Consider the following 26,811-nt stretch of genomic DNA (forward strand, 5'->3'; position numbering starts at 1 on the left):
GTTTGGCAACAGCAATGACACAATGCATTTTTCAAAGTATAATTCACTTACTTGAAATTAATTCTACAGTGACAATCTTACCAATATAAATCTTTGATCTATTTTCAGTAGATATAGAATATGCAATTTGAATTACATTCACACTCTTTTTTTAAACCCTTACTTTGTCTTGGAATCGATATGGAATATCAGTTCCAAGGCAGAAAAGCAGTAAGGCTTAGGCAATGGGGGTTAAGTGACTTGCCCAGGGTCACATAGCTAAGGAAGTGTCTGAAGCCACATTTGAACCCAGGACCTCTCATCTCCAGGCTTGGTTCTCTATCCACTGAGCTACCTAGCTGCCCCTACATTTACATTCAATGCAAATGTCAAGAATTTGTAATGGACAAGTGTTGGTTTTTTTTTAAATAAACAGGCTTAAAGAGCTAACCTTGTTAGCTCATAAAATTGGTTATTAATTATGCCTTTTTTGTGATATTTAATATAAAAGTGCTCTTATTGAAAAAAAAAAGTCAAGGAATCTATAGCCTGAGGAAAACAAATTTATTACTTTTTTAAGGTCTCTCCTGTTTCTTTTTTTAATTAATTAAATTTTTTTTATTTTGTCAATTTCAATCATTATTCCTTCGTTACAAAAATCATATTCTATTCCTCCCTTCCCTCCCCCCTGCCCTTCCCATAGTCAACGCGATACCCAATACTGGGTATTACATGTGTCCTTGATCAGAACCTATTTCCATGTTGTTGTTTAAACTAGGATGTTCACTTAGAGTCTACATCCCCAGCCATATCCCCCTCGACCCATGTATTCAAGCAGTTGTTTTTCTTTGGTGTTTCTACTCCCACAGTTAGAAAAACAAATTTAGCTGTTCAAAATATACTGAATTAACACTTCTCATTACAAAGATCCCAAGAATGCATGTGGGGAACATCAAAAACTGTTCAATATATGGTAGGATCCATGGGTTTTTGAAACATGGGCTTGAATCCTTAGCATAGATCTTGTCAAGGGAATTAGGAAACTAATGCAAAATTTGATGCTCTCTATTCATAAAGGACCACTATTTCTCTTCACTGTCCATGACTCCCTAGAAAACAAACTGTAGGAGTGGCTCTGTGGATAGAGCACCAGATCTGGAGTCAGAAGGGCCTGGTCTTAGACTAGCTGTGTGACCTTGGGCAAGCCACTTAACTGCAATTACTTTATTCTTCCTATTCTGTCTAAGAATTGACACTAAGGTAAGAAGTACCTTACAGAAGGTAAGGGTTGTTAAAAAAACAAACATAGAAAAGAAATTGTGTCTCAATTATTGCTTATGTAAAATTACATTTTTATAAAGCTATTTCATACCCAACACAGGAAAACAATCACAAGTAATTTATTTTTGAGAATTATTATTAGAATAATCATGAAATTATATAAATAAAATTTGTATAACACTAATCTATAACCAAAATAGCACAGTTGGCAAAGGATAAAGTAAAAATAAGAAAGCTATGTTGGGGGGGAGCAAGTCACTTCACCCCCATTGCCTAACCCTTACCATTCTTCTACCTTAGAAATGATACACAGTCTTGATTCTAAGATAGAAGGTAAGGAGAGAAAGATAGAGAGAGGAAGGAAGGAAGGAAGGAAGGAAGGAAGGAAGGAAGGAAGGAAGGAAGGAAGGAAGGAAGGAAGAAAGAAAGAAAGAAAGAAAGAAAGAAAGAAAGAAAGAAAGAAAGAAAGAAAGAAAGAAAGAAAGAAAGAAAGAAAGAAAGAAAGAAAGAAAGAAAGAAAGAAAGAAAGAAAGAAAGAAAGAAAGAAAGAAAGAAAGATAGGAAGGAAGGAAGGAAGGAAGAAGGAAGGAGAAAGAAAGAAAAAAGAAAGTTGGCTAAGTTGACCACTGTAGACAGTTGGACCCAGTTGTACCCTGTATTCTAAAAGTCTCTGACAAAACAATCATCTCGTAACACATGTATAATGCAGTGGAATTGCTTGTCAGCTCTGGGAGGGGGGGGAGGGAAGAGGGGAGGGAGAGAACACAAATCCTGTAACCGTGGAAAAATATTTAAAAGTAAATAAATAAAATAAAATAATCATCTCAGATCATTAGAAGACCACTCCCCATTCAATGCCATCATTGAATACAAACGGCTGCTCTAGCAGCTATACCCATTTTCTCCTTGTCCTCCTTCTTTAATATGGTCAGTGATTGTTTTGACGATTACCATTTCCTCTGGATGCTTTTCTCTATGGACTTTGTTGACCACTGTTAGCGTAAATATCCCTGTCCATAACCATGGCTCCCATAATTATACCCAGTATAATTCTATCCACCTTAGCACTATGGTTTTCAATTTCTATATCTTTGACCTTTTTTTTTTTTTAGTCATGGCTGACTCTTCCAGACCCCAGTTAGGGGTTTCCTTGGCAGAGATATTGTTGTGGTTTTGCCATTTCCTTCTCCAGTTCATTTTACAAATGGGGAAAGTGAGGCAAAGAGGGTGAAGTGACTTGGCCAGGATCACACAACTAGTGAGTGTCTGATCATAATAGTTTTTAAATCCCTGGTTCCAGTTTTGGTCCTGTCCTTGGCCATAAACAGCGCAGTTACCGCCGGTTACAGACCACCTCCCTCCTTTCTGTTGTGGCTGTTGCTTGCCTCTTTGACCTGGGCAACTTTGAATTCAGACGTCTGAGAACCAATCTGATATACATTTTCTACTCGTTTCTTCACTGGTTCTTCGGCGCTGTATATGATAAAACGGGATCTTCTTTCCTTTGTTTTTGCGTTCCCTAGGAAGCTCAGTAGTCTCGATTTCTCCTTGGATTTGTTCTTCAAGTGTATCCGGGCTCAGTCCGTAACAAATACTTTTTTTTTTTTGACTGGGGGAGGGGGGTTGGGAGGGGCTCCCTTTCTTTTAAAGTTTTAGCCTTTTGGGGGTCTATCAACTTGTCATCCAGTTCGTGCTCTTGAGTTCCGGGACCATATCGACACCATCTGCGTCTTCGAAAAGCCCAAATGAGAATCCTCTTAAAGAAATCTGCGCAATCTATAGACTTGGTAGCCGAGGACAGGTACAGAGGGAGCCCTTTCCTCCCCGTACCCCCGCATAACCGTCCGATATTTTCGCGTCGTCCGACTGGCGGGTCTTGCTGGCGTTGATTTTGGAACCTTCAGGAGTCTGCTCTACGTGCCTTGTACTCGTTCGTTCTCGCGTAGTCCAGTGTGACCGAGAGTAGCGCGGAGAGGGAGCCGCTGCGCGCGCGGTATGGAACCCGACCCTTTCTAGCCCAATTCCGATGCAACCTTCTCCAGGAAGTCTTCCTTGATCTTTCAGGTTATAATGCCTTCTCCTCCCCTTCTATATAGCTTTTTGTTTGATACTTCTGTGACGCAGGTAACTGGTATTGTTGCGTTTTATATTTATTTGCCTTTTCTCCCAAGACTGTGAACTCCGTATGAATCGACGGTAGACCAGGGCACTCTAGGGTCTCCCTCTTGCTTCTAGGATAAAATACTAAGAGTCTAATTGACTTTTTAAACCCTTATCTTCCAAATATCAGTTCTAAGACGGAAGAGAGTACCAGGGGCTAGACAATCGACCTAAAGTGACTTGCCCCCGTCACCCGTGTCGGAGGACAGACTTGAACCCAGGTTCTCCTGACTCCAGGCACCGCATATTATCCATCCAACTGTCCAGCTTCTCCGTTAATTTACTTGTTTAAACATCTTACCTTCCGTCTTAGAATCAATACTGTAGATTGGTTCCAAGGCAGAAGAGTGGAATTAAGTGATTTTTCCAGGGTCACACAGCTGGGAAGTGTCGTTTGAAGGCACATTTGAACCCTCGTCATGGTGCACTATCCATTGAACTTACCTATATTCCCCATTAATTGACTTTTAGAACCAATACTTTGTATTAGTGCCTAGGCAGAAGAGCAGGCTGGGCAGTGGAGGTTAAGTAGACCTGCCAGGAGTCACCCAGCTAGGTAGGGTCTGAGGCTAGATTTGAACCCAGGTCCTCCTGACTCCAGGCCTGATGCCCTATCCTTTGTGCTACCTAGCTTCCCCTCTCATTGATTTTTAAAGCCCTTTCTAGTGGGCTTCAAACAGATTTAATCCCTTCACGCTTTCTGCTTTAAAGACAAGGACCTCACCCAAGAGACTCCATCTCCAGCCTTGACTTCTTGGCATAGATTTTCTCACCTCCCCCCCTTAGACATCCCTCCTTTCTTCAAAGCTCAGCTAAAGCTCTGGCTCCTCAAGAGGCCTTTCCCCATTATTGGGCGCCCTTCCCTGCCTCCAGATCGCTTGGCATGTTTTGTGTTTTGTATGAGTCAGACTCGGTCCCTACGCCACACCGTGGCTATGTGATCCTGAGCCAATGTCATTTGTAATGGCTCTCAAGGCTCCTGCCAGTTCTCTAAGCCTCTGCGTTGTAAGGAAGTTGCCTATTGTGTTCAGTGGCAGAAGGGCATTTCCTTACTTGGCACTGATGAGATCACAGGTCTAGTTGTTCAAAACTGTGTTTACTCATGTGTATACATGTTTTCCCTTCATAGAATGAAGGCTCCTTGAGGAACTTTGTTTCATTCTTTGTATCATCCTGTGCTTAGCAAAGTGCCTAGAAGGTAGATCTATAATGCTTCTTGAAAGTCACTGAACTGCCAGGCCTAGAGATGGGAGGTCCTGGGTTCAAATGTGGCCTCAGACACTTCCCAGCTGTGTGACCCTGGGCAAGTCACTTAACCCCCATTGTCTAGCCCTTACTGCTCTTCTGCCTTAGTGCCAATACACAGTAGTGATTCTAAGATCTAGTAAGGGTTTAAAAACAAAAGAAATTCATTGAACCAAACAAATGTGTTCACTGAACTGAATTATCTCTCTTCCATTATAGCTCAAAACTCTCAATTCTGTCAAATACAATTTCAATAGGGTTGGCCAAACCCTTTAAAATGTAAATATCCCTAACAGATTGATACATTAAAGGGAATGGTGTGCAGAATTCCTATCCCTGTGCAAAGATCTGGAGGATAGAGAGTCTGGAAAGGAAACTGATAGAACCAGCCTAGTTTGGCCTCCCTGGCTTTTCCCTCAAGGCCACCTCAGGTTTCCAGGGGAGTGGGTCCACTAGACCGAATCTGGGGTTTACTTTCCCAAGAACCTGGAAAAGATGGAGACTTTGTAGATGTTTCTAGGCCCAGGCATGGGGGAAAACCACCCTCCCTTGTTCCTTCCTCCCATCCACCCAAACACACACACCCAATACCCCAGTTGCCCTGACAGCAGTTTACATTGTGAGGTGGCTCTGGGTATAGGTTAAGATGTCCTGGGTTTTTTTATGGAGGAAGGGACAGTGTGGTGGAAAAAGCGGTGACTTTTCTCTCCTCTCCCTTCCCCTCCTTTTTCTTTCCCTTCCTTTTCCCTACCCTCTCTTCCTTCCTCTCCTTTTCTTTTCTTTTCTTTTTTCTTCTTCTTTTCTATTCTTTTCTTTCATTCCTCTCTCCTCCATTCCCTCCCCATCCCTCCTTCCCCTCCTCTCTCCCCCATTCTTATTCCTCTTTCTCTCCTCCCTTTCTCTCTCTTCTCCCCTGTTCTTTTCTCTTTTCTCTTTTCCTTATCCTTCTCTTCTTTCTTCTTTCCTTCTCCAAATTCCAACACCATGGCCAGTGCTTATCATTGGGAAGCTCGGAGAAGACAGATGGCTCTAGACAGGAGAAGACACTATCAACTTCAACAGGCAAGTGAAGGAAGAAAGGCTGGACCCTGAGTATCTCTCCTCCTTTCACCTGTTCCCAGGTTTCTTTAAAATCCCAATGGCGACCCAGAAGGGGGAAAGGACCCATCCCTGAGAGTGGTTGGGGAGAGAGCCATTAGTAATTGTTTCTCAGCATGGATGGGGAGGAATGGAGTTCCCTGGGAGGGAGCAGGGTACTGTGCATGCTGTGGGTGCTTAATAGATGTTTGCCAGATTGAATTGGGGTTCTTCCTGGATTTTCCCGTTCCATCTATCTCATCGAGATGGCTGGTAATGATGGAATCCAGACCCTACATCAGGGACAAGGGAAGCTTAGCTCTTAAATTCTACCCACTGCTGAAAGGCATTTTTATCAGTGGCTCACCCCCCTCACTCCTTGCCATTCCACCCCAACCCTGCCCTTCCTCCCACTCCCCCCACCCCCCCCAGCTGGAGGCTCGGAAGTACTCAGGAACAGCGCCATTAGCTGGGGCTGGGGGGGGGGGGGTGTTCAGTCACCCAATCGCCAACAGCACAGTCCTGGCTAGGAAAGTGAGGTACTGGATGCTGAAGCCGGGTCTCTGGGACATCCCAGGAACTGAAGAATAAAGCGATTGACAGTGATCTGGAAGAACAAAGATATTGCATGGGACTTGAACCCTATCAGAGATATCACTCTCCAAGCCCGGAAGCCCGTTACCCATATGGCAACCTGAGCCCTGAGCCCTCTCACCGGAACTCTGGCCTGTACGCCCCCGACGATACTCCGGAAGACCTGCGGGGCAACTACATCTTTCCTGAACACCGGGGGGTAAGCCAGTGCCTGTGCCAATGCCAATGCCAGTGTCACTACCAAGGCCAAGGCAGCCACTATCAGAGGGCCTACGACCAGGATGACGAGGAAGATCAGGAGCAGGGCCAGAGCAAGCGGGAGAGGGGTCGGGACCGGGGCCGGGAGGACCGAGACCTATGCAAGAGCCATCGACCCAGCAAGAGCCAGGTCCGGAATCGGGAACAGGGCCATTATCAAAATGGGAAAGGTAGTCACCACCACAAATCTCACCTCGGAGGTCATCACAGTCACCAACAAGCGGCCACTCCACGTCCCCAAGAATACAAACACAGTAAGTACAGTTGGTCCCTAGAGCTGGGGGGTAGGTCGAGAGAGGCTGAGCAGGGGTGGCCCCCCCAGGGAGGCAGGATGGGGCCCCCCAGCTCCCTTTCCTCTGGAACAAGGCCGGCTTAAGAGAAAAAACTGTGGGTGGCCCCCCTTGCCCTACCATTCACACCTCAAGGATTTCTCAAACACCCGCTATGCAGGCAGGGAGTTGGAGGTCAGGCAGCTGACCCAGGCTGGGCACCTAGGAGGAGCGTCAGTGTTTGCCTACTGACAGTGCCAGGGGCTGGGCTCCCAATTCTAGTGACCTGCCTATTCTGAGTTAATGTTAATGAGTTGTTATTGAGCATCTATTCCCATTAGATGGTAAAGTCTCTGAGGGCAGGGGGACTGTCTTAATGCTTTATAGAGTCAAAAAGGAATCTTAGAGATCATCTGCCCCCTCCCCCTCCAGTTAGTGATAAGAGCAATCACACATGATTGAATGAATGAATTGGTCTATATATCAATAGATTTGTGTTTTGTTCCCCATTGCTACCTCCATTTCTCAGGTGCACCAGTTACAGAAAATCATCGCCATCCTAAACGTGGGAAGAGATACACGGTAAGAATGGAATAGGAGGGGGCAGCTAGGTAGCTTCATGGATTGAGAGCCAGGCTGGAAACAGAGGAGGGTCTTGGGTTCAAATCTAGCTTCAGACAGGTTTTAGCTATGTGACCCTGGGCAAGTCACTTCCCCCCCCTCCCCCAATTGCCCAACCCTTAGTGCTCTTCTGTCTTGGAACCAATCGATAGTATTGATTCCACAATGGAAAGTATGGGTTTGGTGAAAAAAAAAATAAAAAAGAATGGGATAGGAGAAGAAAGCAATGGCATTGTAAAGGGTTTGAAGTCAAATCTGAGCTCTACTATATATGACCTGCGTTATCCTGGACAAATCACTGAATCTCTCTGGCCCCAGTTTTTTTAATCTGTAAATGAGGAAGACTAGTTGACCAACCTCTAAAATTCCTTCCATCTCTAAATCTCTGACACTAGGAAAGCATGAAGTTGTAAGAGGAGAGCAAAGGGCAAGCAACGCATACAGGAGAAGCTCCAATTACAGTCCTCTCTCTGGGGCACCTGGCTTTGTTACTTGTCCGTTGCTATGACCAGAGGAGGGAAAGTGGCCACAGTTCTTTGGTCCTCAAATTGTCCTCAACAAAGGGTTACTGAGCATCGGCTATGGGTGAGGCACCAACCCAGTAGGCACTAAGAGTATACTGTATCCAGAGGAATGAGACCATCTAGGTTCAGAAGTGGCTTATGGTCTCAGAGATGCAGAAGAGCTACAAAAGAAAGGTTAATGCAAAGAGGTGTATACTAAATGCCCCCATAAGCAGCACAGTAAATATTGGTGGAGTTGAAGGAGAGAGGAAGAGATCAAGAGTGGTTGGGCTCGTGAAGACAAAAGGAAATAAGTATAAGGGAGAGAGGGAAAGAAAGAGGAAGGAGAGAGGGAGAGGAAGAAAAGAGGAAAGAAAAGAGAAAAAGGGGGAAGGAGGAGGGAGGGAGGAAATGAAAAAATAAAGGAAAGAAAGGAGGGAAGAAGAAAGGGAAGGAGAGGAGAATAGAAGGCTAGCAGGGAGAGAAGGAAGAAAAGGAGGGGAAAAGGGAGAGGGAAGGAAAACAGAAAGGAGGGAGAAAGAGGAGAGGAAGGAGGGAGGAAGAAGGGAGGGAAAGAGGAAAGAAGGAAAGGAGGGAGGAAGGAAAGAAGGGAGGGGGAAAAGGGAAAGAGAAGAAGGAAATGAAGGATGGAATGAGGAAAGGGGAAAGGGAGAGGGAAGGAGGAAAGAAAGGAGGGAGGGAAAGAAGAAAGAAAAGAGAGAAAGAGGAAGGAAAGGAAGGAGGGAATGAGGAAGGGAAGGAGAGGAGGGGAAAGGGAAAGAGGAAAGGGAGAGATGAATGAAGGGAAGGAGGGGAGAAGAAAAGTGAGGGAAGAAGAAAGGGAGGGAGAGGGGAAGAAAAGAGGGAAGGTAGAAGGGAGGAATAGAGGGAAGGAGGAAAAAAGGGAGGGAAGAAGAAAAGGGAAGGGAGGGAGAGAAGGTGGGATGAAGGAAAGGAGCAAGGGAGAGAGAGAAAGAAGATCATGAAGGAGGCAGGAAGAAAGAAAAGATGGAAGTCCACAATCTTCCTTGTCCTCTCTGTAGCATTTGACACTGCTGACCAACCTTTCCTAGTAGATACTCTCTCTGTTCTCTCTTGGTTCTCCTTCTATCTACCTTCTCAGTCTCCTATACTGCCCTCAAATTGTTATTCAGCCATGTCCAACTTCTTTTGACCCCATTTGGGTTTTTCTTGGCAAAAGTACTAGACTGGCTTGCCATTTCCTTCTCCAGCTCATTTGACAGATGAGGAAACTGAAACCAACAGGGTTAAGTGCCCCTAGTCATGCAGCTAGAAAGTGTCTGAGGCTGGATATTCGCTTTAAGCACATAGTAGATGCTTATTAATTCTTGTTGGTTGTATGGCTATGGAAGAGTAAGATTGAAGAGTCAATGACCAATTATCAAGGCTTTTCTATCTACCATCTCTTGTATCCATCCCATTCTCTCAACATAATAATACAACCATCTGAATCCAGGCCCTCAGCACTTCTTACCCACATTTTTTCAATAGCTTCCTAATTGGACTCAACTCCAGCATCCCAATTCAACCCTCCCTTCTTACAGTTGCCAAGATAGATATTCTTTAAACAGTCTAGACCATGCCACTATCCATGCTCAAGAAGTTTCAATGGTTCCCCAGTACCTTTAGGATAAAACCAGAAACTCTCTGGTATTTCGTCTCTGGCAATCTAGCTCCAGCCTAGCTAACTGTAATTGCATATTACTGTCTTGAACTCACTTTATACTCCTTGAACTCACTTTATACTCCAATCAATCTGGCCTACCAGCTGTTTTGCTACCCTCGACATTCACCAGCATCCCTCATCATCCCATCACTCAACAATCTCCCATCAGTCATTGCACAGACTGTCCTCCATGCCTAGAATGTTTTCCTTTTTTCCTTTCTACTTCCTAGAGCTCCTAGCTTCCTTCCTTCAAGGTCCAGCTTAAGGACCATATAATCAAGAGGCCTTTTCTATTTCCTCTGGTTGTTAGTGCCCACCCAAATCACTATTTTGCTCATTATCTACTCATCTGTGGAGCTTTGGTACTCCCTTTTAGTAAGAGTTGACAGCTCTTTGAGGGCAGGGACCATTGTCTAATCACTTTGGTGTCTCCAGCATCTGGAACAGAGTAGATAATAAAAGTTCATTGATTGAAGAAGGGTCAGAGCAGTAACAAAACCAGGCATGGAAGGAATTGGGTCAGTTATAGTTTTCTGCCCCTGAGGCCTAGAGGGAGGAAGTAATTTGCCCACACTAATGATAGATAGTGGAGTTGGATTTGATGGCATGCTCCAATTCTAACTACACCCACATTTACCCTCTGGCATCTGAGCCAGGTTGGTGGGTTTAAACTTGGAGTAGGTGGCGATTCATTGGCCACAATGAGGGAAATGAAAGAATTCAAGGACAGGGTTGCCAAGTTTTGAGGAGAGAATGATTAACTGTGTTAAATATGGCTGATATTTTATGGGAAAAACCCAATAAAATAAACTTTTGGTTAATTTAATTTTTTAAAAGAAATAAAGCCAAAGTACAAGTATCAAAAATAAAAAGGGAAATGATCCCTTTCAATCTTTTGGAATCTTTTCCAACGCCATTTTGAAATATATTCAAGATCAGTCCATGGGTAGGTAAAAATTTATTTAAATATGAAAGGGGTGAATTCACCATTACTGAAGAGGAAACTAAATATAGCAGAAAAAATTAAGGTAGATGAGGCCTGAGGAAATGCCCCAGATCTATAAAATGTGTAATTATTATGACCAATGTTGGCCCTGAAGAAGAGATATAAAAATCTACCCCCACCTAGAGTTATACTCAGCTCATATAATCATTAGTTTTGCTGAATTGGCCTCCCCCAATTTTTTTCACCCTTAAACCCTTACCTTTGTCTTAGAATTGGTTCCAAGGCAGGAGAGAAGGGCAACTGGAATTATGACTTGCCCAGGGTCACATAGCTAAGGAAGATTATGAGGTCAGATTTGAACCCAGGACTTTCTGTCTCTAGGCCTGGTACTCGGTCTACTTAGCCACCTAGCTGCCCCCTCCCCACTTTTTTTTTTTTTAACTAATAATAAGTGATGGCTTTCTGGGAAGAGGGAGAAGGGAGGAGTGATATAAACACAAGATTTTTTTTTTTTTTATTGGTGCCTGATTGCAAGGCGTTTATATGAGTGGTGAAAAAAGGGAGGCGGTGAGTATAGACAACTTCCTCTCTTTCTTTTGCCACCAGATTCTAGAAAGGGGACAGTAGCTCCATTTAAGTAATAGCTGGGTAAATTTGTGGTTGGGAGGAAAGGAACAAAGAGGAGTGGGATAAACTAAAGACCCGGGTGCAAAAGAATAGGATACCCAAGAATGAGAAAATGAGAATAAGAGCAACAGATGAAGGGATCAGGCTTTGAAAGGAAGGGCCCCTCTTTTTAGGAGACAGGAAGGGAAGAAAGGATGAGAGGAAACAGATTTTAAACTCTTTCAAGATACAGACTAGGTTGGTGCAATCTTCTTACATGCGCTCATCCGCTGGTGCCTAGCCCAGTGCTCGGAAAGGCCCTTTAAGGTTTGTGAAGCACTTATATCACCTCACTTGATGATAATAACTAGCATTTATTTAGCATGTATACATGTTTTACAGTGATCTAATTTGAATTAATAACACACAGGTCTATATTTTAGTTTAGTTAAATATTTGAATAATAGCATTTATGTAGCTTAGTAGTTTATGATTATCTCATTGGAATAATAGCATTTATTGCATGTATGTTTTATAATGATCTCATTTGAATAACGTATGTTTTACAATTCTCATTTGAATAGCATTTCTATGTTTATAATTATCTCATTTACATAATAGCATTTCTATGGTATCTTTATAAGTAGCTTTTATAATCCTCTCATTTGAATAATAGCATTTCTATAGTATGTGTATCTACATGTATATGTATATATGTTTTACAATTGTCTCATTTGACTCCCCTGCAGAGGTAGGTGCAATGATTAGCCCCATTTTACAGATGAGCCAAACAGATTAACCCTGTGAGTTAGGTAGTATTAAATCCATTTTACAGATGAGGAAATTGAGGTAGCAAAGTTGAGTAACTTGCTCAGGGTCATACAGCTCTCAGTAGTGCCAGGCAGGATTCATACTTGGGTCTTCTTGACTCTTAAGTCAAACACTAGCCCTTCCGCCAGGCTCCTAACGTGTGCTTGCCCTCTCCCTCGTCCCCTCTCTCGCAGGCGATGGAATATGTCCAGCAGTGGTAGTAGAAAGAATCCGACCAGCCTCACACTGTTGTTCATCAGGAGACAAGAACCAGCCATAACCAACGAACCTAGCACCTAAAACTTCCCCTTAACAAATCTTTTCCCCGACACTGAGGATAATGGCATGCAGCAATAAAACACAGAAGTTGTTCTTGGAATGACAAAGGAGACTCTTGCTGGATGTGCACGCGATAGAGGGGAGCCCAGCTGGACGGGATTTTGGAATCCTCTCGTCCCGCAAGCAGAACCAACCAAGATAAGCAGGCCCCCAGGAGCCTCACGTGGCAGCCCTCCAACCCCCGCCGGTGGTTATGGTCTTATCATAACTTAATCTCTTACATAGCCCTCAGCGTGTTTACCTAATTTTTTTCTTAACAAGAATCCTGGATAGGTTGTTGGATTGGGCCCAGCAGATGCTTTGTTGGGGGTGTGGGAGGGAAAGGTCTCGCCCTGGCATTTTTCTTTCCTTGTTAAAAGGTAGTAGGGGGTTTACGTACAGGAAAGCTGTTCTGCCTTGGATCGGCATCGAGCTATAGATCATCAAGATCTATGGATATAAAACATGTCTACCTGCCCTGGAGGTGAGCCTAGGTCAGATATTCCCATCCCCCTGCCGGAGCCCTATCAGCAGCCTCTGCCAAGAATCAACACAGAAACCAGCTTGATGTACAGACTTTGGAAGTTTATTTTAGGCTTAGTTCTGGCTTCACAACAGAAAGGAGAAAAGGGTGAGCTGAAGCCCATTCCCCCCAACTTCCCCAGCCCCCAACTTTATGTCAAAGAGCCTCTGGAAAAGCGGATCCCCAAAGGCAGCCCTGAGCAGGGAAGGCCTATGTTCAACAGCTCCTTCAGCCCAGCCTCACGGTCTCCTACAAATCCATTTTGAAGTGCTAGGAAGAGGGATCCCCCCATCCTCCCTTCTCTGGCCAGTGCAGGACAGGCCGAGGCTAGCCAGTGACAGTCACACTCCCATCTCTCCCTCTGAGATTAGGCCCCAAACAGAACAAAGGGAAAGCCTCCAAGGAGCCTGCACACCTGCCTGCTTGCCTCATCGGGGAGGTCTCCCCTTCATAAGGGCTTCTGAAAGTGGCTTCAGCATTAGTTCCAGAGCTGTGAAGGCTGTGTCTTTCCTGTACTTTGGGGAGACCCGGGGGGTCTTCCTGACTGGCTCTTTTATCACCTGCTTCGTAGGAGTGAATGAGGCTAATTTTTCCAAAGCAGGGGAGAGGAGTGTCTACTGAAGTAGAAAGAGAACTCTTGGGGGAGAGATCCTGGGCAGTGAGGAGCTGGCTGGCCCTTTGGACTTCCAGCTCTCCCCCTTCAATGGCAGAGTACAAAGTACCAGGAAGAGACAGGTCTTCTGGCTTCACCCTCTGTATAATCCTCTCACATGATTCAGTGCTCAGGTTCACCACAGGGACACAGGTTAACAGTAAGAAATTCCTGGGGCCTCCAACAAGGCCCAACAAAACTACGAATGCCTCACTAGATTTTCCCAAGATCCATTACAAAGGATTTCTTAATAGGCACATACATGATTCCACCACAAACAAGAAGGGCTCCTTCCTTCTCCACAATCTGAGGTATATTGGACAGAAAGTCCTTCCTTCCACTCAGGAGGAAGGAGCAAAGAAAGTGCACATGCTTTAAAAAAAACCTTTTTTTGCATCAAACCACAACCACGTCTACATGTAGTTAAGGAGAAATCTAACCATTCTTGTGAGTTATCCTCTTAGTGCAGAATTTTGGTTTAAGTGTGTGAAAGACAGAACCTGTTTTATTGTGGCTGGGTAGGATGAGGAGTGGCCACCAGGACAGGCCCGATTTAGAGAGTCCCAGAGGCCAGCTTTTCTCCTGAGGACTCTGCCTGGTGAGAGATCCTCTAGAGAGGTTAGAATCACAGTTAGGGGCTTCTGGCACTGCCTCCAGGGGGTAGGGAAGGAAGAAAAAAGCTAGGTTCACATACAGGCAAAAAAAAATAATCAATGGAATCCAGTCCTTTGGTGGATGAAGGCAATAACAGGAAGATGGGAGAGCAGGGAGCTGTGGGCAGCGGGCAACATCACGGCGGATGAGGGAGTGATTTGTTCCCCCGACAATCCACATAGTTGTAGCTCTGGAACGCCAGCTGTTCTGTGTGGCTCAGGTAGGAGCAGGTCAGGGTGCCCCTGGAGAGGAAGAAGGCCATTATGTCGCCTCAGGGGGACAGTCTCTGACCTCCAAGAGGAGCCTGGCTTTCTTGGACTGTAATTTGGGGATTCTGAAGCAACTTCTCCCTAACTTGTATTCTCATGGCCACCGGGGGGACCCTGCCAACCCAGGCCTCTCTGGGAAACCCTGGGAGCTCCAACTCTCCCATTCTAGCTTCCAAAAACCAGCAGGCACCTCGGAAGACAGCAGGTGTTCCTTATGGCTGCAAGTTGTATCTAAGGCCTGGAAAGGGAGGTAGGGTCTTCTAATTCAAAGGGCATTATGAAATCACAACTGAGTCACCCCTTCCACTAGACCCAAATCTTTCCCAGCAGGGAAGTTTTTTCATGGATAAAATGGGGCTAAGAAGAATGGGAAAGGCACAGTGTTCATTCTAAGATAGAAGGGTAAGGTTTAAAAGAAAAAAGTGGGGGGGGGGCCTGAGAGGGGAAACAGGGTGGCTCAGTGAATGGAGAGCCAGGCCTGGAGACAGGAGGTGTCCTGGGTTCAAATTGACATCAGATACTTCCTAGCTGGGTGACCCTGGGCAAGTCACTTAACCCCCACTGCCTAGCCCTCCCTTCCCACTCTTCTGCTTTGGATCCAATATAGAGTTAAAAAATAAAGAAATTAAACAAAAAAAGAATGGGAAGAGGAAGTGGGGTAAAAAGGGAAAGTGTGGCAAAATCTTTGCCTCAAGACATACTTACTGTGTGTGCAGAAGTACATTATGGACTTTGATTTTCATCCAGCTACAGATATTACTGAGAGAGATTGAGACACACAAAAATATACAGCCCTGGTTATTATTCACAATAGCAATGATGTCTTTTGAGGAGAGGAAATGGGTACGTGCTTCCCCTCTCAAGTTCTCAGACAGCTTCCCTTTTGTACCAAAAACATATTAACCTATCATTGGTCAGAAGATGCCCACAGGCAGAGGCGAGAGGGCTCTGGGGAGCAGGGGACACCCCAGTTTCCTCTCAAGCTCTAATAACGAAACTGACTTTGATTTTGTTAACACCAGCTTCCTCCTCCCCACCCAGGCCTTTCTCCCAGGCACTCCAAAACATTTGCACAACACCCTCAGCCCTGCATCCATCTTCCTGACCTGTCTGATAGTTCCTACGGGTCCCCAAGCTAGAAAAATCTGGATTGTTTTTAACACCACTAGAAGCCCAATTCCAACTGGAAACGGCCACTTCGAAAGCCCACTGAGGAAAGGGGAAAAGTTTGGGAGCATTTTGGTTTTTTTGGCCATACTCACTATGTGTTTTCATCAGATATCTTGCTGGTTACTGCAAAGAACATCTGCCAATGAAACACATATTGTCAGCCACAACGAGCACATTTCAGCATCCGCCACCACAGAGAGCCAATTGGAGGAATACTGGCAGGGGATGAGAATCACCTGTTCACTGTCCAAAGGACCAATGTGCAAAAGGTGGCTCACTTTAATCTGCCCCACAACGAGCGACAAGTGGAGGACCTCGATGTTGAGCTGGGTCACAGTGATGGGGTAGTAGTTGTTGTTGGTAATGTTGAGGACGTTCTAAAGAGGAAAATGAGAGTGTGAAAGGGGTGAGATGCTTGAATGTCTGACATCCTTAGATGTCAATTCTCAAAGCTGCAGAAAAGTCCATAAAAAATCTCTTAAAACACTAAATGGTCCAAAAAGATGCTTCCCCTAGGTAGCAAAACTGTTTCCCTTTCACTAGTCATGTTCTCTCCAGGCCTTTGGGATTCCAGATCCTCTTCCTGGCAATTTGGAACTATGCCCACAGGGCGCTAAAAGACTGTCTGCCCTTTGATCCAGCCATGGCACTGCTGGGTTTGTACCCCAAAGAGATAATAAGGAAAAAGACCTGTACAAGAATATTCATAGCTGCGTTCTTTGTGGTGGCCAAAAATTGGAAAATGAGGGGATGCCCTTCAATTGGGGAATGGCTGAACAAATTGTGGTATGTGTTGGTGATGGAATACTATTGTGCTCAAAGGAATAATAAAGTGGAGGAATTCCATGGGGACTGGAAAGACCTCCAGGAAATTTATGCAGAGTGAAAGGAGTAGAACCAGGAGAACATTGTACACAGAGACTGATACACTGTGGCACAATCAAATATAATGGCCTTCTCTACTAGCAGCAATACAATGATCCAGGATAATTCTGAGGGACTTATGAGAAAGAACACTATCCACATCCAGGGAAAGAACTATGGAAGAAGAAATGCAGAAGAAAAACAACTGCTTGATCACATGGGGATATGACTGGTGATATAGACTCCAAATGATCACCCTAGTGCAAATATCAATAATATGGAAATAGATCTTGATCAATGACACATGTAAAACCCAGTGGAATTATGTGTCTGCTATGGGAGGGAAGGAAGATCTCTTCCTTCTCTGATTATAACGCAGGGCATGCTCTGATCCTCCTCTGAGCATTGCCTTTTCACCAAGTTCTCAATCCTTCCCATTAAAGGCCTTTGCTGACCACAGAATGAAGGCCAATGACTCCACCAGCCCCAAGATGGCCTGGAAAAATTAAATCCACCAAAGAAACATGTGTCTATCCAAGCCTCAGCCGGAGGGGATGCAAGTGTAACATACCGTTGTGTTGAGCAAGATGATGCCATCCACAAAGGCCACACCAGAAGAGTTGAGCCCAGCAGGCTGGACCAGGATGGATCGAGGGAACAGGAAGAAGAATATGAGGGCTGATGTGAACAGGCATATCATCACAGCCAGGGAAACATAGAGCTTCCTGGAAGAAAACAAGGACATGAGCCTATGAGAAAGGAGGGCAGACCAGTTTGGGGATCCTTGCCCAGGTCATTAAAATCATTAAAGCTAAAATGTTTTACATGATTTATCACTTGTTTATATGGGTATAGGATGTGAGGCTTTGGTTTTAAAAGATTACTCTATTACAAAAATGTATAATATAAAAATTGGTTTTGAGTGATAATATATGTATAATCCAGTGGAATTGCTTGTCAGCTCTGGGAGGGAGGAGGGAAGAGGGGAGGAAGGGAAAATGAATCATGTAACCATGGAAAAATATTTTAAAATGAAAAATTTTTAAAAAGCTAAAATGTTTTCCCAGTCAAACAAGAATGTTAAATACCTCCCCTGGACCAGGTGGTATGCTTTGCATTAGGAATACAAATAGAAAAGAAAAAATTGTCTGATAAGACTAAGGCTTATTATGCTTCAGTTTGAGAGCCTAGCAAAAGTGTAGCCCCAAAACTAGGGACTGAAATTTTTTATCTTTATGCCTTTTAAAAATGTCTTCCCCTACGTATCCAGCATTTTTCTCCTACCACCTGGCAAGGAGAAGAGGGGAAGGAAGAAGGAAAAAAACAAATCCTTCTAGCATAGAAACAGTCAAATAAAATTAATTTCCATGTCATGTCCAAAATGTCTCTCATTTTGCAAATTAGTTTATCATCTGTCACATGGAAATCTCTAGAAGATTTGATGAATGACTACTAGTCTAAGCAAGCATTCCAGATAGAAGGCAGACCAATTACAAATTTTTCATGTTTATATAATGAGAAGCCTTAATATTTCTGTTCTTGGTGTGGGGAATATAAAATAATTTATTTTTAAAAATTGCCTCCCTGGCACGGTATAAAAAGGCCTGGTGTGCCTGTAGAGGGGTGGAAGGGGTGGCTCTGCATGGCAATGGGAGGTGATTAGCAGCATCCAATGGCAAGGCTTAATGACCGGCTCCAGGGTTTCAAAGGACAGCCCTAGGAAGGAACATCTGCTTCCTGACTCCGGACAACAAGGCAATCAAGTTTCACTTAAGATAGAAAGGATGGTGATTAGGGATGGAAGTAGCTGGGCCAGCTCCCTCCAGGGGAAGGATTCTCAGAAAGGATTCCATACCACCTCTTTGGCTGCTGTTGCCAATCAGTCGTGTCTGATTTTTCACGAACCCATTTGGGATTTTTTGGCAAAGACAATGAAGTTGTTTACCATTTCCTTCTGTAGTTCATTTTATAGATGAGGAAACTGAGGTCAACAGGGTTAAGTAACTTGCCCAAGGTGACACAGCTAGGTTGTATATGAGGCTGGATTTGAACTTGGGTCTTCCTGACTCCAGGCCTGGTCAATTAATTACTTAGCTATCTATACTATCTTTATTGAATTTCCTAAAAAACAGGGACAGGGTTAATTTAAAAAATTATTACTAAGACAGAAAGTCATGATTTATTTAAAAAAAAGTTTTTAGAATGAATAATAAGGGGCACTTACGTTCGCCTGGGTTTCAGCCTCTGATCCCCGTAGGGAATGAGTGCCACCAGCTGCTTTTCCTGCTCTGTAGAGACAGGAGAGGGTAGTGAGAAGGGGTCCCAGGAAGTGACTAATGTTGACACACATCCTGGCTCACACCTCTACAACCTTACACAGCAAAAATTCCACTTTGGTCCCCAGCAGTTTGGGCCCCAGGGCATCCCTGAAAATCATCAACTTGGCATCCATCCTGATGAAATGAGATTTTTTTTTTTCAATGAGATGTGAAAAGATCCCTTTAAACCATAGGATTATAGATATCCAGCAAGAAGAAATCTTAAGAGAGGGGGCTGAAAAAAAAATCTATCACTCACAGCCTGACAAGTATTCCAAACCTCCATCTTCCTCAAACCTCAACTCCATCTCTCAACAGATGATTCTGCCTTCAAGTTTCCTGCAATACCAAAACCACTGATTCACAGGTTCTTATCCACAGCTGCCTTTGGTAAATTTTTTTTTTTAAACCTTACCTTCTGTCTTAGAATCAATACTATGCATTGGTTCTGAGGCAGAAGAGTGGTAAGGGCTAGGCAATGAGGATTAAGTGACTTGCCCAGGGTCACACAGCTAGAAAGTATCTGAGGCCATATTTGAACCCAGGACCTCCCATCTCTGGGCCTGGTTCTCCATCCACTGAGCCACCCAGATGCCCCTCCTTTGGTAATCTTGGTAAAGCCTACAGACCATTTCTTAGAATGTTTTAAAATGAATAAAATTCCTAGAACGATGAAGGAAATCAATGACATTGAAATATATTTTTTAAACAACTGGGAAAAAAATTAATGGGCTCCAAATTAAGAACTCCAACTTATTATAAACTCTCTCAATTTCTCTTCATAATGTAAAATCTCTTGACTTAATTTTTAAACCTCTTTCCCTGCAGGCTCATGTCCATGGCAAAACTAACCCCTCAACCTGTGCCCCATCCTATGCCCCTCCTTGGAAGGTTATCTCCTTATTATCTTCAGACCTTCCCTCTATTGAGGCTTAGCCGTTGGACAAGAATTACCCCATATTTCCCCTTCTCATGTGTGTACAAGCTGTATCTCTCCAGTAATGAAGCTCGATAAGGAAACATTTCATTTTTGTCTTTCTACCCCTACACCTCACAGAGAACCTGGAACTTAGTTGCTGTATAATAAATGCTTCTAAAACTAAACTGAATTAAAGACAACCTTCCAGATCTTTGTAGGAGAAGAAGGAGACATACTTTTAAAAAAGGTCCTCTTACTCTAAATTGGTATCATTGCTTGGATAGATGAGGCTTCCTGAAAACACTTTAGGGGCTGAAGGACTCAACCAAGCTCCCTCTAAAGGTAAGTGGGGAAAATCCTTTAGGATGCACCTCTGGACATTCCCACTGTGGTGTAAGCAGCTGGCAGGGTCAAGATATAACTCATTATGTTTGACTCCAAACCAATCCCTCTTCCAAATTTCCCTGTTTCTGTTATGGTCACCACCATCCTTGCAGTCACCCAGGTTTGCAATGACAAGTCATCTTCCACTCTCCCCTCTCCCTCACTTCATACTTCCAATCAGTTGACAAATCTTGTGGATTCTGTCTTCACATTTTGAATCTACCTCATTTCTCTCTGTTCCTATGGTTATCATCCTTATTCAGGTCTCATCCCCTCTTACCTGAACTACTGCAATAGTTAATAACTAATTGGCCTCCCTCCTCCAGGTGCCTCCTCCACTCAGGTGCCTAAGTGATATTCCTAAAGTACAGGTCTGACCAGTCACTCCCTTAAATCAATCATCAATAAGGGGCAGCTGGGTAGCTCAGTGGATTGAGAACCAGATCTAGAGATGGTAGTTCCTCGGTTCAGATCTGGCCTCAGACACTTCCCAGCTGTGTGACCCTGGGCAAGTCACTTAACACCCCCCCTTATCTAGCCCTTACCACTCTTCTGCTTTAGAACCAATACATAGTATTGATTCTAGGATGGAAAATAAGGGTTTAAAAAAATAATCAATCAATAGTCAATAAACATTTATTGCCTACTATGTTCCAGGTATTCTGCTAAGCACTGGGATAATAAACTTTTCAGTGGCTCCTTCTTACCTCTAGGATCTAATATAAATTTCTGTTTGATCCTTCACAACCTGGCTCCAAACTACTTTTTAAGATGTGTTTGTGTGCATGCATCCATACACACACACACACATTTCCCCTCATTCTGGCTTTTTTGCCATCCTTCACACAAAATTTCACTTCCTGCCTTTTACTCCATGGGTGAAATTCCCTCCCTCCTTATTTCTATCTCTTAGAATCCAGTTTCCTTCCAAAGACAGCTTTTGTCATTCACCCACTAGATGAGGCCTTTCCTGATACCTTAAGATGCTTGTGTTTGCCAGAAAAGTTGTCTATTTTGTAACTACTTTTATGTATATATATTTCCTAACTTTCCCTCCCTCCCACCTAAATTCCTTGAGGGCAAGGTGTATTAAATTTTTATTTTTGTGGCTTAGCACAGTGCCTCATACAGACCAGCTGAGGCCACTGACAATTAAATATATTTGATAATTTTTTTCTTTCTCCTATCTGTGCAAATGCACCTTAAAGACAAAGAATTACAAATAAATATCATAATTTTACTTTGAAATATAAATTTTCATCCTACTATCGATTCATGCACTTTGATCCTTTAAGTTATTCTTAAATTCTGGTTATGTAAAATGTAAAATGATTTATTCCAGTGCATTAAAATTTAGAAGGCATTCAACTGTCTCAAAGTATGCTTCCTCCTTGATTTCAAAGCAACACCCAAAGCAATAGGTGCCTCTTAAGTCCCTCCCTTCACCTGTAGGCACAAACCCCCCTAGTTATCTTCTTGAGCAGCCTCATCAGAACCTACCTGGACCATGAAGAATGGATAGCCAAAAGTTAAGGGCAATTCACAAGCATAGGACACAGAAAGAGCCAGACTCAGGCCATCTTGCTTTATGAAAACTTACCAGTTTACAGGTTATGTTCCAAGGCCAAGAAAGGGAAGACTCACCGCTTGGGATCTCCCCTTTCCCCTGGCAAGTGGGGCAGGTCACAAAGCCTGAGCCTGTACAAGGCACACAGGTCAAAATGGACTGGCTGCCATCGATGCTAGAATAGCTGGAGGCTTCACTCCGAACACCTGGATCCTGGGACAGGATAGATTTGCTCTCACTGTCCTGGGAGCCAAACCTGGAGACTGTCTCACCCATCATGAAGGAGATTTTCACTTGTGGGAAAAGAACAGTTTTAGTTTTATGATGAGTTTTTGTCCTTGTAACTTAAGTTAGAAAGGTTGTAGGGGTTGTCAGGTTTTTTTGTTTGTTTTCCTAGAGGTTTCCTCCCTTCTCTACCCACATCCTAAAAAGAAAAATACCACAAACTCCCTCAATCCCCTGTTCTCCAACCAGTTTGAAACTTCAATTTTTATCCTCTTTAAAGTTTGATGCTTTTGCAAAAGTAATTTCTGGATATACTGTACCCTTCCCAAATGAACCTTTCCCTGTAAAAAGAAAAATAGGCTAAACCAGCCAACTGTGGAACATTTGTCAGTGGATGCACCATTCTGCACCTGTACTTCCCATCTTTTACTGGAAAAAGGATCTAACCTTTTTTTTTTCCTTCCTTCCCTGCAAACAGGCAAGCAAATAAAAACAAATCACAGTGTGTCTCCTTTCCTATCAAGAACCTTCCATCGATCCAATGTCTTTCGTTTTCTGAAGATGGCAAAAGCAGAAGTTGTTTTCCTACAGAGAAACTAACAGAGCAGCGACTTTCCCGACAGTTAATGAGCTAGGGTTGACTTCCTGAAGGGAGAGGTAAAGGGAGAAATGCAGGGGAAGGGGGGCGGGGTGTCCGGGATAGCTCCTTTTGGATAAAGTTGATAGGTGAACCCAGTGGGTGCTGCCAAAAGCAGAGACGCCTCGGGTCCAAAATGGTTCTCTTCTTCACTAGAAGAAGCTAAGTCACCAAACCGGAAGATTGGGCAGGGCTCTAAGCACGGGAAGCCCGCAGGGGTCACGGCTCCTCCCCTCCCTTCCCGCCCAGACCCCCGAAGGGCTGCTTAGAAAGGCTAGGGCCTCCTCTATAAGTCTTCGGCTTTCCGGAGCAGGGCGGGGCACAGGTGATAGGCGTCTGTGTTCTGGATCCCTCCCCAAGCCTCTGCTTACCTAAGTGGGGTGGCAGGTAGAGGGAGGGGAGACACCTGTGCGGGAATTTTGGTGCAGGCCCGGCACTCGTGGGCCGGGACGCCGCGGCTCAATGCTGCGCCAATGCACCCAGGGGGAAGCGAGATCATCTGGCGTGGGCCGGCCTCGCGTGGTGAAGGGCGGGGCCAGGGGAAGCGAGTACTGTTTTAGAAGGGGTGGGGCCAACTCCAGTCACGCCCCCTATCATAGGCCTTCCAAATGATTTTTGATCCCCACTGCCCACCTGCTGGGGGAGGGGAGGGGTCAGCCCAGCGGCTCAAATAAGACGGGAGCGGGCATATGGCTCTCGGAGCGGTACACGAGCTCCTTACCAGTGTTGGCAACCCAGAACGCCCAGTTCTCGAGCTGGCAGACCTGGCCCGGGGAAAAGCGAGAACCTAGTCCCTCCGGAACTACCCTGAACGAGTCTCTCCCGAGATCCTCCCCCTCCCCTGCTTCTCTTCCTCTTCCCTTCGCCCCCTCTCCCCCCCCTCGCCGCGAACAACCAGCCCAGGCTAAGACTTTAAGCGACCTTTATTAGACTATTTCAACAACAGGTTACGTTACAGCTGCAGAGGTGCGTAGCTCAGCCCCGGTGTTCCACCCTGGATCCCCACGGAAAAGCCTGCGTGGGACTAAGGATTTGCTCAAAGGGCCCCTTCTACAACCAGCAAGTCCCAGGTGCCCAGCTTATCACCCTCTGCCTAGGAGCCTCTATAAAAATATGTTTTAAATAAGAAAACAGGCTTCCTGGCCAGATAATTTGCATCCCACAGCTTTATTTAATAGCATTATGGGTTATACTGTAAATAATTTTTCTTATTCATCGCTAATGATTGATTATAATCATCCTGTTAATTATAAATACCAACCAGGTAAATAACACTATTTAACACCAACCCTTCCCTCCTTGAATCAAATACTGAGGCCAGAATCTACTTTCTCCTCTGGTTGAGTATTTCAGTAACTTCCTTCTCCCTTCTCAGACCACTCCCAAGACTAGCTGTAATCCAACCATTCTAACGCCTGTATCAAATCCGGGTTAAAACCAAACCTCATTAACTTCAACACCCTTACCAGCCTTCACTGCTGAACTGTCCCGGGCACTCTGCAAAGTGCACTTGTACTCTGCTTTCTCCATATTCTATTGGCCCAGGTAGGTAGGGATAGAAGTTCCCAATGCTCCATCTGACCAGTGCCTGTTAAAAGCCCAAGTATTCTTGTTCCATATACTCTCACTGCCCATCCCAAACTCTACTGGAATTAATAATATAGGACCCTGCCTTCTCTCTTTTTAAAATATTCCTATTTTTCTTCTAATCTTCTGAAAAATAAGAGGATCTCTATGGCATCATTACTTGGGGGGGGGGGGGGAAGATTCATTAAAATTAACCTCCCCACTATCCTCTAGTTATGTTAGCAAAATATTTTTGTCCTACCTATTTTTCTTAAAAATTTTTTCCTTAAAGCAAAAAGTATGTAAAATTACTACAATTGATGCTGCTCAGTAGGTGCTGGTGAGTTAACTCCTCCTACTACTTATTCCATCAAACTCCAGGAATGAAGAGGGTGGTTATTCTAATATATTAATGGAAATCTTTGGGAAAAAAAAAACTTTCCAGTGATGGCTACTTGTGCAAGAAATTGACTTTTTCCTTCTTCTGTAAGTATACTTTGTGTGGTAGTAGCAGTATTAGGCTTTGGTGTCATCCCAGCTCCCAGGAGGGAGGCTGCCCCTGCAAAAGTTAAAAGGAGTTATGCAACTAACTCAATAGCAGCCTCTCTTCCCAGGGGCTTTCATATCAAACCACAACACATCAAAACCAACCAGACAAAAATATCAAAACCAGACAAACATACTCAACTTCAATAAAAGGAGAACATTCGTTCTGAATAAAGTTCAAACCATTGTCTTCAATGCTCTCTAAAGGGGAGAAATAGTGGGGAAAGAAAGAGTCATTAATCCAAATCAAATTTTAAATTGTCTTCCTACTCATCCAGTCTAAAGTAAAAATTTAAGTTCTGGTCTTTGATCGGATCCAAAGAACACTGTGGTGCAGTTGATGAAGTTTCAACGATGAACTACTTATCAGACTCTTCAGGTTAAAAAATAAGGAAGGTCCTTCTACCCCACACCCCAATAACAGAATAGTCATCTCTGAGCAGCAGGCTGAGTTATTTAATACAAGTTCCCTCAGGGCAAAGGCAGCTCCTCAATAGCGGTGAGTGTACCAGTCGTTGTTGTTGATCTGTAGTAATTCGGTCACAACCTGCAGGATGTTAAGGTTGTGCTTCTTCAAGAGCCTCAGGTTCAGCTGCCTATCGCAGAACCCCATTTCAAAGAGATGGGCCATCAGGGGTGCTGTCTGATCTTCGGAAACTATAGGCTGTGCACAGGCAACAACAAAATCATCCCTTTACAATTTATTTCAAGCATTTCCCTTGAATATTCTCTGCATATCTATCACTTTCAAGATTTATTCAAAACATCTTTTGAAAACAATCTAAGCCCTATTTGAGTTATATGTGTAGCAATGAAAATTGGGAAGGGGGGGCCCACAGGGAAGGATCAGAGACAGTTCACCTCGTTCAGCCCCCTCATTGTACAGATGAAGAAAGTGGTCCAGAGAGGTTGGGTGACCTGCTCAGGTGACACAGTAAGTGGCAGACCCTGATAACTCAGGTCTTATGACTCCAAGTCCAGGACTCTTTTCATTAGAGTATACTGCCTCTCAATATTTTAGAAGAGGGGATAATTCAGAAAAGTTACTCTTTAAAGAGTCAGAGAGGAGGGAAGAAAAGGAGTTTTGGAGAGATTCTCTCAAGGTAATGATTATGGGGCAGAAAGGAAGAAAAAAAATTAGACTGAGATGGAAATGTGGCGAAGGAAATTTGGTCAGCTATCCAAAGGAGATCTGGATAAAGAACTATTTCAGAACATCTCTTCTTGAAGCCTTTGTGGCTTTTCACAATGGAATCAGGACAAATGTCATTACATCCACTGGTGACTTGGGCACAGTTGAAGAAAATAACATACACACTGACCTGAGCAGTGACTGGTGGCCCTGCAAATAGGGCCTTGTAGGCAGAGGCAGCAAAAGACATAGCACCCTTCACCAGCCCTCCAGTAATGCTACTCCCTTGGTAGTACCTGTGGAGGAAGGACCAAGTTATCTCCAACAGATAAAAGAAAACAAAAACCACTCTCCTTAAGATAAGGTGGACTCCAAGTTGATTCCTTCAAAGAAAATGGGATTTCTTCAAACAAAACAAAACACACACATAGAAATAAGCTTTAAAAAAGAAAATCTAATTAGATACTTTCACATTCAAAATTTCAAATTTTGGTTCAACTCTAAGGCTCAGTTCCAGTCTGGAGGAACGAATGAATACTAAGAAAATTTGATTATGTAGGTCAGTAGTCCCACACCCATGACACCAATTGTATACAGTACTGGGAAGGAAAAGGGGAAGAGAGAAGGAAGGGCAAGTGGAAGCTATTCTGAGTCAATTCAAAAGAAGCATCTCAATCAGTACTCTACAAAGAGAAAACCAACTCTGATACTAAAGCAGTGGAAATGTAGATCAACAGAACAGACCAATAGCATTCAATTCAATAAATATTTATTAAGGATCTACTGAACAAAAGAGTATTGTGTTAGGGTTGTGGGAAAACACATTTTAATAATATTGAAGTTTATGACCTAGTATAGAAGACAAAAATGAAAAGGTAGCATATTTCAGTTGATTTTAAAGGGCCAGTAAGAAATCAACAAGTTGAAGAAAGGAAAATGAAAGGGCATTCCAGGCCTAGGGAAAAATATAAGTAAAGACCCAGTGAGAGGAAAAGGCAGGTTTAGGAGATGAAAAGCTATCTATTCTGGGC

General features: G+C 43.9%; 3 protein-coding genes and 1 pseudogene across 36 annotated transcripts in view; 1 reads left to right on the forward strand and 3 right to left on the reverse strand.

Annotated features, from left to right (window-relative positions):
• Positions 1–50: 50 nt before the first annotated feature.
• On the reverse strand, positions 51–3,877 carry LOC130456911 (heterogeneous nuclear ribonucleoprotein D-like; annotated as a pseudogene).
• On the forward strand, positions 2,925–12,599 carry CCDC200 (coiled-coil domain containing 200). 17 transcript variants are annotated; one of them, XM_056816685.1, is made up of 6 exons: positions 2,925–3,253; positions 5,658–5,727; positions 6,320–6,848; positions 7,354–7,445; positions 11,474–11,553; positions 12,231–12,599. In XM_056816685.1, exons 2-5 carry the CDS (start codon positions 5,689–5,691, stop codon positions 11,525–11,527), a joined length of 714 nt encoding a protein of 237 aa, XP_056672663.1. In that variant the 5' UTR covers positions 2,925–3,253; positions 5,658–5,688; the 3' UTR covers positions 11,528–11,553; positions 12,231–12,599. The 17 variants fall into 17 exon arrangements, 13 of the variants coding, with proteins under 13 accessions (XP_056672663.1, XP_056672661.1, XP_056672662.1 ...); XM_056816683.1 differs by having other exon boundaries at positions 2,926–3,324; XM_056816684.1 differs by having other exon boundaries at positions 3,248–3,384.
• Positions 12,600–12,918: 319 nt separating this feature from the next.
• On the reverse strand, positions 12,919–23,167 carry TMEM106A (transmembrane protein 106A). Of its 2 annotated transcripts, none has more exons than XM_007482137.3 (8): positions 22,908–23,167; positions 21,752–21,967; positions 18,711–18,774; positions 17,058–17,211; positions 15,859–15,999; positions 15,715–15,758; positions 15,158–15,211; positions 12,919–14,425 (listed from the first exon to the last, which is right to left on the reverse strand). In XM_007482137.3, the coding sequence occupies exons 2-8, from the start codon at positions 21,951–21,953 to the stop codon at positions 14,320–14,322; spliced, it is 765 nt and encodes a 254-aa protein (XP_007482199.1). In that variant the 5' UTR covers positions 21,954–21,967; positions 22,908–23,167; the 3' UTR covers positions 12,919–14,319. The 2 variants fall into 2 exon arrangements, with proteins under 2 accessions (XP_007482199.1, XP_056672656.1); XM_056816678.1 differs by lacking the exon at positions 22,908–23,167 and adding an exon at positions 22,347–22,881.
• Positions 23,168–23,441: 274 nt separating this feature from the next.
• Positions 23,442–26,811, reverse strand: part of NBR1 (NBR1 autophagy cargo receptor) — a 31,179-nt gene continuing 27,809 nt past the window's right edge. For 9 of the 17 annotated variants that reach the window (XM_056816671.1, XM_007482142.3, XM_007482140.3 and 6 more), the window contains exons 21-22: positions 25,971–26,076; positions 23,442–25,312 (exon numbers count right to left, since the gene is read on the reverse strand). In XM_056816671.1, coding sequence (XP_056672649.1) covers positions 25,139–25,312; positions 25,971–26,076 — 280 coding nt within the window. In that variant the 3' untranslated portion in view covers positions 23,442–25,138. Of the gene's footprint in view, positions 26,077–26,811 lie in introns of all 17 variants that reach the window. The other 8 variants (XM_056816668.1, XM_056816665.1, XM_056816664.1 and 5 more) reach the window with 1 other exon arrangement.

Source organism: Monodelphis domestica, chromosome 2 (assembly GCF_027887165.1).
Source record: "Monodelphis domestica isolate mMonDom1 chromosome 2, mMonDom1.pri, whole genome shotgun sequence".
Classification (NCBI taxonomy): Eukaryota; Metazoa; Chordata; class Mammalia; order Didelphimorphia; family Didelphidae; genus Monodelphis; species Monodelphis domestica.

Bases quoted from the DNA above. Each gene is read 5' to 3' on its own strand.
- CCDC200 (XM_056816679.1), top strand. From the start codon at position 5,650: ATGGCCAGTGCTTATCATTGGGAAGCTCGGAGAAGACAGATGGCTCTA. The intron at 5,728-6,319 runs GCAAGTGAAGGA...GGGACATCCCAG, and splicing joins GACACTATCAACTTCAACAG to GAACTGAAGAATAAAGCGAT. The intron at 6,849-7,353 runs GTAAGTACAGTT...ATATATCAATAG, and splicing joins TCCCCAAGAATACAAACACA to ATTTGTGTTTTGTTCCCCAT.
- TMEM106A (XM_007482137.3), bottom strand. From the start codon at position 21,953: ATGATGGGTGAGACAGTCTCCAGGTTTGGCTCCCAGGACAGTGAGAGC. The intron at 18,775-21,751 runs GTGAGTCTTCCC...CTGTCTCTACAG, and splicing joins GAAAGGGGAGATCCCAAGCG to AGCAGGAAAAGCAGCTGGTG. The intron at 17,212-18,710 runs GTAAGTGCCCCT...GTTTTCTTCCAG, and splicing joins AGGCTGAAACCCAGGCGAAC to GAAGCTCTATGTTTCCCTGG.